The sequence below is a fragment of the Gigantopelta aegis genome, chromosome 13 (genome assembly GCF_016097555.1).
Source record: "Gigantopelta aegis isolate Gae_Host chromosome 13, Gae_host_genome, whole genome shotgun sequence".
NCBI classification, from domain to species: domain Eukaryota; kingdom Metazoa; phylum Mollusca; class Gastropoda; order Neomphalida; family Peltospiridae; genus Gigantopelta; species Gigantopelta aegis.
In genome coordinates this window covers 20530199-20540628 of record NC_054711.1, presented here as the reverse complement: position 1 = coordinate 20540628, position 10430 = coordinate 20530199, and the positions used below count along the sequence as shown (strand labels likewise).

The 10430-nt window shown below is 38.8% G+C and overlaps 1 protein-coding gene across 1 annotated transcript; it reads right to left on the bottom strand.

The window, feature by feature from the left end:
* Positions 1-9712: 9712 nt before the first annotated feature.
* On the bottom strand, positions 9713-10430 carry LOC121387416 (putative uncharacterized protein ENSP00000383309). Its single transcript, XM_041518525.1, has 2 exons — positions 10339-10430; positions 9713-10095 (listed from the first exon to the last, which is right to left on the bottom strand). The coding sequence occupies exons 1-2, from the start codon at positions 10390-10392 to the stop codon at positions 9784-9786; spliced, it is 366 nt and encodes a 121-aa protein (XP_041374459.1). The 5' UTR covers positions 10393-10430; the 3' UTR covers positions 9713-9783.

Here is a 10430-nt window from a genome sequence, read left to right as displayed (position 1 = left end):
CTGAATGGGCTTTTTTCTTGTTCCAACCAGTGCTCCACAACTGGTCAAATGTCGTGGTATGTTCGTTCCTGTCCGTAGGAAAATGCATATAAAACCCTTTCTGCATTAGGAAAAATGTAGCGGGTTTCCTGTTATGTCTAGTGTCAAATGTTTGACATCCAATAGCCAATAATTAATAAATCAATGAGCTCTGTCATACTGTTTTAAAGGGACATTCCTGTGTTTGCTCCATCGTAAGATGTTTCCATCTAATAAAATATTTCTACGATTAAACTTACATATTAAATATATTTTCTTGTTTAGAATATCAGTGTTTGTATATTCAGTGTGTTTCTGGTCGTTTTAATATTTGTAAAACGCCCAAACTGGATTTTGTCTTCAAATAATTTCGTACGTACGAACAAATATATTTTAGGAAATAAAATGAAATTTAACCTAGTACAAATATTAGAATGATCAGAAACACATTTAATATACAGCCAATACAATCGTTAAAAAGTCTCTGTTAGTCGATAACATCTTAAAAATTGCAGCAAACTCAGTAATGTCCCTTTAAAGCATTTCAGACGATTTTTACGATTGCACCTCTACCAGAGAACATAAGTAAGCTCTGGTAAGGGTAGGATTTAATAACAAGCAAGTGATATGCTTTTTTAAACCAGGAAACAGAAAAGGAATAGCATTCTATGTCACTTAAAATAAAGTTTGTTTTGTTGCACATTGATTAATAGATCATCGGCTATTGGAAGTCAAACATTGGGTAATTCTGGCACGTAGTCATCAGAGGAAACCCGCTACTCTTTCTTAATGCAGCAAGGGATTTTTCATATGCACTTTCTCACAGACAGGATAGCACATACCTTAGAATAAAACCAAAGCATCGCATGCTGAGAGGGTCTGCATTTCATTTCTTTCAACATATTTTCGTATTTTTATCCAATTAAGGTTCACGCACGCTGTCCTGGGCACACACCTCATCTATCTAGTATGTCTGTCCAGTAGAATGAGTTAGTTGTTAGTGGTTAGTGAGAGAAGAGAGTGTAGTGGTCTTACACCTACCCACTGAATCGTTAAACCTCGCTCTGGGTGGGAGCCGGTGCAGGGCGTGAACTCTGTACCTGCCAGCCTTATATCCAAAGACTTAACCACGACGCCACCAAGGCCGGTGATAGTCTGCAAGATCTAGTGAATAGCTACAATCATAGACCACACAGGTCATTAACTCAGAGATCGCCTTCATATATAGATGAAGTTACCGTTTGTAAAGAACAGGAACGTTGATCCTTTCAAAAACAAAGTCGAAATTTAATTAGAAACTATTTAGATTTAACGTTGTAGATTAAGACAGATGGACTAAAACACACAGATGGATTTCCCATCTACCAGTTGGAAGATTATGCGAATGATTCCACTGAAGGCAAGCCTTCAAAACAGATGATAACGTTTGGAAAGTGGATAAAGTGCCTAAAAGGAGAGCCAGAAGTGGACAGAATGAAGCGTTTATCAGGCGGATGTGTTATCCTTAGAAGTTAACAGATGGATAGCAGAAACAGATCTTCAGCCAGTATAAACAACAGTGATCGTTTGTCAGAGCTCATTTTCGAATCAGTCATCAGGGACTACACATCGTGTCCCGGTTTTGAGGTAACGTTTACCAAAGAGGATAACATGCAATGATATAGGAGACAGTTACATCAGCCTCCTCCTCCTATGTCGCCTCCTCCTCTTCATATCATCTCTCCTCCGCCTTCTCCGCCTCAGCAGGAAACGTTGATCACTTCAGCAGATGGAGAACCGTTTTGCTTTACTATACCTTCCAATGTTGTTTTAGTGGAACCGAGTGGCTGTGGGGAGACTAGGTTTATGTTTAGGCTGGACGTATCGCAGTGGTAAACCGCTCGATTGATGTGCGGTCGGTCTGAGATCGATCCCCGTGGGTGGGTCCATTGGGTTATTTCTCGCTCCAGCGGTGCACCGCGACAGGTATACCAAAGGACGTGGTATGTGATGTCCTGTCTGTGAGATAGTGCATATAACAGGTAACTTGCTACATTTGGCAAACTGTAGCGGCTTTCCATTCTAAGACTATATGTCGACATTACCAAATGTTTGACATGCCGATGATTAATAAATCAATGTGGTCATTTTTGACACAGTCGTAGAGAGGAAACCTGCTATATATATGTTTTCATTAGTAGATCTTATGGATTAAGTATCTTCTATATGCACCACTGCACAGGCAGGATAGCACATGCCACGGCCTTTGATATACCAGATCTGAAGATGCATAATTATACTATTTCTCTGTCAATGGCAAAAACAAAAGCAAATGTATTATTAGAACAAATTTATGATAGCATGGAACACATACAAAGCCCATTGACATAGTTCTATAGAATAAACACAACAAGAGAGATATCAAGTGGTTCTTATTTACAATATAAAATAGTATATACCGAAGGTTTGTAGCCTGACCAAGGTTTGTGGAACGAGTGCAATAGTGTCTATGGACTAGATAATGGAATGAATGAATGAATGAATGTTTAACGACACCCCGGCACGAAACATACATCGGCTATTAGGTGTCAAACTATGGTAATGCAAATAAATAAAGTGATGATCAACATCAATATAAAAATTCAAGGTTTAAACAAAAACAGTGTAAAGAACTGTGCAAAAATACAAATAAAAATATCACAGAATTTTACGGATACCGAATTTTACTCTAAACTTCAATTTGTGCTGTATTGGCCATTCTCAAAGAGAATGTTACACCCCTGCACCACGATGAGGTTACAGCACGCGCAGGGGAAACTAGATAATGGATTCCTTCTTCAATGGCATAGCTCTTGCCATCGTATGGAGAAAAACATATCTTGTCAATGACTACACGCTCTGAATATTGTTCATGTTATTGTCTCGGCGTGGAATGTTCAAACATACATTGCTTATAGTATAGTGTAGTCTAGTTTAGTCTAGTCTAGTACAGTATAGTAGCTTTTGTAAAGTTACCATTAAAATGTAATGTTAACCCAAGGTAGTTAAAACTATCGACCACTTCAATAAAAGCGTTATTATATATCAATTTTTTCTTTGGCACATAATTTTCAACCGTTTCCATAGAGTAATGTGTGTATAACGAGTATCAATCATCTTTTGAAGACATCTATTTTCTCTGACAAAAAGTACAGTGTCATCGGCATACATTAAAAGAAATAAAGAAATATCTTGTAAATACATAGGTTCACAAAATCCCTTAAAGGGAGATTCCTGCGTTTTAAGATGTTATTGACTAACAAAACACTTTTTTAACGATTGTAATTACATACCAAATATATTTTTCTGCATAACATATTAGTGGCTGTATATTAAACGTGTTTGTGATCGTTCTAATATTTTATTTTATTTCCAAAAATATAATTTTTTCGTACGTACGAAATTATCTGAAAACAAAACCCAGTTTGGGCTTCTTACAAATATTAAGACGACCAGAAGAACATTGAGTATACAGACGCTGATATTCTAAACCAGAAAATATATTTAATATGCAAGTTTAATCGTAGACATATTTTATTAGTCAGAAACATCTTACAATGCAGCAAACTCAGGAATGTCCCTTTAATAAGCTCATTTTCAAAATCATTTATGTACATGGAAAATATAATGGTGATAGTGCTTCTCCTTGCATCGATTTTTTTATATATAATGGAATTACAATGCCTTCTGACCAGCTGGATGAGAAAGTCCCACTATCATATCTGACTTTAAACAAACGAGATAGGACAGGAACAAAAGCATATTTAAACGTAATAAAATATTCATTAAGTAAGTTATCTTTTCCTGGATATTTTTTTTTCGATTTTAAGTTCAATATTACTTTCTGAATTTCTTGCTCAATAATTGAACAATCAAGCCCTGGATAAACACATCCCTCGTGCTCGTCTGGTCCCTCGTGCTCGTCTGGTCCCTCGTGCTCATCTGGTCCCTCGGTGTCATGTGTGTTTTTATTAATACACAAATCTTTGAAATGATTCTAAAGGTCATCCAGCGATAAATCTGTTGGAGGTGAACGAGTGCGCTTTCTAAACAAACTGAAAAATTCACTTGGATTACTTTCCTCAAATAATTAATCCTATTGTCTTAAAACCGAATATATTTTCGTTTTACCCTTCGCTCTTAATTTTTATATTGCTTGCCTATTGGTCATGTTACAATCTGTGTACATATGTTATCAAAACACGGTGTGTTAAAAAAACTAATTTCGCTTGGTCTCTGCTGTTTGAGGTATTGAACGTTTTAAAACAGCGAGGATTAAAAATGTTATTTAGCATAGATGTTATGTATCCAAACCCTTCGTTAACACTCTTTTCAGTAGCTTGTGTTTGATCACTACATCTGTGAAAATCACCAATCTTCTCATTTAGTTTACGCTTCATCTGTTCCAAGTTGTTGGATGTCCCATTTATACGAAGTAGAAGTCGTATTGTCCTGTGTACGCTGGCAGTTGTCAAATTTCAAACAGTCCAAGTAAAAACTATCGGCGCATGATCTGACCACTCGTTGAAATCACAAACACGCATATTAGAAATACTGTCAACATTGTCCGTGTTTACAATAACATAATCAATAACACTCGACCCCAAATGATTGTAAAAAGTAAAGTGCCCACTTCATTACCAGATATGCGACTTGAACACTGTAGTGTGTGAGACGCACTGTGGCGGACCACCATCACCAACCTCTCTTCCGCCAAGACGTAACTGGCCACTGTCACCACGGTCACCAGTCTTGCCAGTTATCAAATCGGAGGTCCGGACAGGAGCCGTTGGAAAGAGGTTGGAAGGAAGGAAGGAAGGAACTGTTTTATTTAAGGACGCACTCAACACATTTTATTTTACGGTTATATGGCGTCGGACATATGGTTAAGGACCACACAGATATTGAGAGAGGAAACCGGCTATCGCCACTTCATGGGCTACTCTTTTCGATTAGCAGCAAGAGATCTTTTATATGCACCATCCCACAGACAGGATAGCACATACCACGGCCTTTGATATACCAATCGTGGTGCTTAGGCTGGAGCGACTGGAAAGAGGAAGACCGTCACTCAGCCGAGCGACCAGCCTGACATGGTCCGGCCTCCTCTACCACCAACAAACACTACCAGCTCCGTCCCCCTCCGACTCGGTAGCCATCTGGAAGATACAGATCGGGAAGATCAGAACTGGCTACCTGATGTTCGAACAGGGAAACACGACGGAAAAGGCGACACTGCTGGGTGGAGTAGTGGAAGAGGAATTTCGACCTATCCCTGATGGAAGCGCTTTCGATTTTCACTCCATCAAGACAGCAACCGGCAAATCGGGGTTAGTCCTTAGCCAACGCCGAGGAGATGTCTACCGCCAAGCGATCCTGATCAGCGAAATGGATAGCCACACCATTCATCGGATCGTCGAGGCTCTCTTCGCCAGCGACTACGGAAGTGTCATCACCTTTCATTCCTCGATTTGCCGCGACTCCGCTTATCAGCTCGCCGTAGTCAACCTTTCCAGGAAACCTCGCCTCCAGGTAAGGGCTTAGTCGGACTTTAATTTTAATTTTTATTATTTTATTTTTTTTAAACGGTCTGATGCACTTTATTTTGGCAGCCCGTCTAAATTGCTCGAATCACCTTAAAACGTATTTCAGCCTGAGCACTCCAATTTTATTTGTGAAGTTTAACTTTTTCTCAGACATGTTAGAATGATCCAGCTCTCTCATTTTGGCCTTAGGTTTCTGACTTAAAGAGACATTCCCCACTTTGCAGAAATTTTTAAGATGTTATCGACTAACATATACTTTTTAACGATTGTAATTACATATAAAACATATTTTTCTGCATAAAATATTAGTGGCTGTATATTAAACGTGTTTCTGATCGTTCTAATATTTGTACTAGGTTAAATTTCATCTTATTTCCTAAAATATAGTTTTTTCGTACGTACGAAATTATTTGAAGACAAAATCCAGTTTGGGCTTCTTACAAATATTGAGATGACAGGAAACACATTGAATATACCGACACTGATATTCTAAACACGAAAATATATTTAATATGTAAGTTTAATTGTAGAAATATTTTATTAGTCGGAAACATCTTACAATGCAGCAAACTCAGGAATGTCCCTTTAACTACTAAATTGTTATTCCAAATTCCGCCCACCTCAAACCTACCTTAACCACACACACCCCACACCCCACCCCCACCCCCACCCCTACCCCCCTCCTGGCCCGGACTTAGTCACTGATGATATCAGACGTTAAGCCCGATACAGGCATGCTCGAAAACCTCGTGGTATATGAAAACGTAAAAAAGTACTCTATCTCAGGACTGTTTTAATAACAGTTTTGCTGACAGCTTTAGCTGTTTTTCCTCCTTCCCATCATATAAGGCCGAATACATTTCTGAATATATACTCTTAAAGACGTAGGGGACCTCTAATAGAATTTACAATTGCCAAAATTGTAAGGTATATTAGCTGTGGGGAATGGTTATATGATAATAGTGAATTGATTGGGCAAGCATTACAACCGGTAGCCCAGTATTACAGTAGGTTTTATGATCACCAAAGATCTTGAAGGACGATTGTGGTCAGAAGTGAAATTTGACTAACAGCAAAACAATAACAACCGTATGATCAACAGAATGAAAAACAATTGACAGAAATAATGTTCCACAGTGATTAATCGACCTTCCTGGAAATTGTCAAAATCGAGAATGACACCACACGCACGTGTACGGGGCAAATGCGTGATGCACGTGCAAACTATGGAATGTGTTTCGGTGTGTTGATAAACAGACCTGAACGTTCTTTACTAGGATGTCTGTGGCCAAAACGTATGTTCGGGTCTAATGGTTGATATTAACATTAACATTTAAGGTACTCCTAAGTTTTTTGAAGTGTGTGGTATATATATATATATATATATATATATATATATATATATATATATATATATATATATATATTATAATAGCTAGCATATCCAGTGAAATCAAGGTATGTAATGTGTTTCAGATCACATACTTTCAGAATTAATCGAAGATTGTCAAGTGTTTACATAGAGAATTATACATGAGTGGCTGTTAGATACCATTTATCTCACAGGTAGCAAACGCGACTTTCATACGTTTTTAAACAACGAAGAATAGCAACAATGACTGATACACACATTAGCACACAACGGCAAAAACATTTGATATGCAGACACCAGTCTCGGTGGTATCGTGGTGAAGACGTCGGACATAAGGCTGGATGGTACTGGGTTCGCACCCTGGTACCCTACACCCTCTTCTCTCTCACTAACCACTAACAACTAGCCCACTGTCGTGGACAGACAGCTCAGATAGCTGAGGTGTGTGCCTAGGAGAGCGTGTTTGAACATTAATTGAATACAAGCACAAACATAAGTATTGTAAATCAGAACACATATTTAACAATCATTTTTAGAGTACTGCTAATGCAATACATGTTCCCTACCGGACCCAACGATTGTTCGTATTTCCTAATTTCAAAGGCCATAACACCATTAAAAATGGGTAAATCGCAGTGAAAGTCAAACTTGATCTGTAACAGTACGTCATAAGCCACTACACAAAAGTTCAGCTCAATATCTGAAAGTCTTCTGAAAAAAAACTGGAAAACAAATTTTCACATATCCTAAATTCAAAGGCCATAACTGCGTCAAAAATGGGTAAATTGCCATGAAAGTCAAACGTGTTCTGTAACAGTAAATGCTAAAGCAATATATATCGCCTACCGGGCACAACAATTATGCATACATCCTAAGTTCAAAGGCCATAACCCCGTTATAATGAGTAAATCGCCATGAACGTCAAACTTGATCTGTAACAGTACTTGATAAGCCTATACACAAACTTGCAGCTCAATATCTAAAGGTCTTCTGAAAAAAAGTATAGAAAACAAATTTTCACATCTTCAAAATTCAAGGGCCATAACTGAGTCAAAAATGGGTAAATCTCCATAAAAGTCAAACTTGATATGTAACAGTACACATTGAACATATACACACAATTTCAGCTCAATATCTAAAGGTCTTCTGAAAAAAAAATCTGGAAAACAAATTTTGCACATCTCCTAAATTCAAGGGCCATAACTACGTCAAAAATGGGTAAATCGCCAGGAAAGTCAAACTTGATCTGTAACAGTAAGTGATAAACATAAACACAAAATATCAGCCCAATATCTAAAGGTCTTCTCAAAAAATAAAAATAAAATAAAAGTCTGGAAAACAAATTTTCACATCTCCTAAGTCCAAGGCCCATAACTCTGTCAAAAATGGGTAAATCGCCATGAAAGTCACACTTGATCTGTAACTGTACACGATAAACCTATATACAAAATATCAGCTCAATATCTCAAAGCGTTCTGCAAAATCACCTGGAAAACATGTGTGAGACAGACGGACGGACAGGCGGACAGACACACAGAAGGACGAAGATGAACCTATAGTCCCCTCCAGTTGGACCTGCAGGGGACTAATAATAGTATGTTGTTTTGGTTACAAACTGTAATAATTATAATTTAGTATACAAGTTTAAGACTATCGGTGAAGGCAGGCCCTTTCACAGAAACATACTGTATGCTCGTAGAAAGCTTGTAGAACTGTTCGCCGTGTACGAACTTCATCATTTCGTCTCTCACGACAACCTAAAACGATAATAATAATAAAAGTGTTTTTAGTTATACAGAGATTACAGAGTCGACGTTACAATGTCTGTGTTTTTTGTTTTGTTTTTGTTTGGGTGTTTGTGTTTTGTGCGCGTGTGTATGTATGTGTGTGTGTCTGTGTGTGTGCATCTCTATATGTGTTGCCTGTGCTAGTGTGTGTGTGTGTGTGTGTGTTAGTGTTTGTGTGTGTTCTTGTGTGCGTGTGTCTGTGTGTGTGTGTATGGGTGTGTTTGCCTGTGTGTTTGTGTGTGTGTGTGTGTGTGTTTGTGTGTGTTTGCGTGCGTGCGTGTGTTGTTTTAACTTGAACGTGTGTAACTTGACATATTCACTGTGTTTAATCAAAGAGAACAAAACCAAAATTCGTAAATTCTGCACAATTAACTATCCATCTTTCTGACTGAAGAAGGAGTTCGGTTTGTTTAACGACACCACTACAGCAACTTGGATTTATCAATCATGGGCTAGTGGATGTCAAACATTTGCTCATTTTGACGTATAGTCTCAGAACCAGTACGTTTTTTGTTGGATCATTACCAAAGGATCTTTTATATGTACCATCCCACAGACAAAACTGCACACACCATGGTTTTTGGTATACCAGTCGTGGACAAGGAAGGCGACTAAACTGTTTCTGAATCCTTTTGTCTGTCTGTCTCTCTGTCTCTCTCTCTGTCTCTCTCTCTCTCTCTCTCTCTCTCTCTCTCTCTCTCTCTCTCTTTGTCTCTCTCTCTCTCTCTCTCTCTCTCTCTGTCTCTCTCTCTCTCTCTCTCTCTCTCTGTCTCTCTCTCTCTCTCTCTCTCTCTCTCTCTCTCTCTCTCTCTCTCTCTCTCTCTCTCTCTCTCTCTCTCTCTCTCCTCTCTCTCTCTCTCTCTCTCTCTCTGACATTGTGGTCAATCGTGGTTGCCAACGAAAGCGTACTTAAATCGTCCTATTTACCACGGAAATGAATTAATGGCTTAGTGGATTATACGCTGGTTTGAGTCCTATTAAAATTCATTTTTACACCATCATATTTGATGTGTTTTTCATCTCAACTAAAATATGTTTACGGCTAACTATGAGCTTTATTGTGAGGGAGACGTAGCCCAGTGTAAAATGATCGCTTGATGCGCGGACGAACTAGGTTCGATCCCCGTCGGCGGGCCCATTTGGCTATTTTTCGCGAGTTTTCGCTTGGCGCTGATGGACGATGTCGGCACAGGACCTCCGTTCGGCGGCAGCTGGTCAGGCTCGGAGTTGGGCGGCAACTGGTCATGCTAGGAGTTGGGCGGCAACTGGTCAGGCTAGGAGTTGGGCGGCAGCTGGTCAGGCTCGGAGTTGGGCGGCAGCTGGTCAGGCTCGGAATTGGCGGACAAGGCGGTCGCTGAAATGGATGAAATTAGGAGATAAATATATGGTGTTTTGAAAATTGCGGGATGTTATTAAAATTCGACAATGGCACATTTCATAATTTTTTGTATTTCTTGACCAATCAAATTGCTAGAATTATCCTAAATGTGTTACATTAGAAATGTATGAAATGCCCTTCGCTAAAAAAATAGACAAAATTTTCTCAAGATAACATACTGTAATATTTGCATTAAACTTATAAAACATTGGGATTTACCTGATAGCAGTGCCAGGAGGTCGTCTTCTGACTGGAGTTTGCCAAGGACTTCATGAGTTAGTGCAGATGATGTCAGTCCAACACACGCCTCC

What these genes read in the sequence shown, in the direction of transcription:
- LOC121387416 (XM_041518525.1), bottom strand. Translation starts at nt 10,392, where the DNA reads ATGAAGTCCTTGGCAAACTCCAGTCAGAAGACGACCTCCTGGCACTGC. An exon ending in CCTCCTGGCACTGCTATCAG is followed by an intron (nt 10,096 to 10,338) that starts GTAAATCCCAAT and finishes CATCCATTTCAG; the next exon opens with CGACCGCCTTGTCCGCCAAT.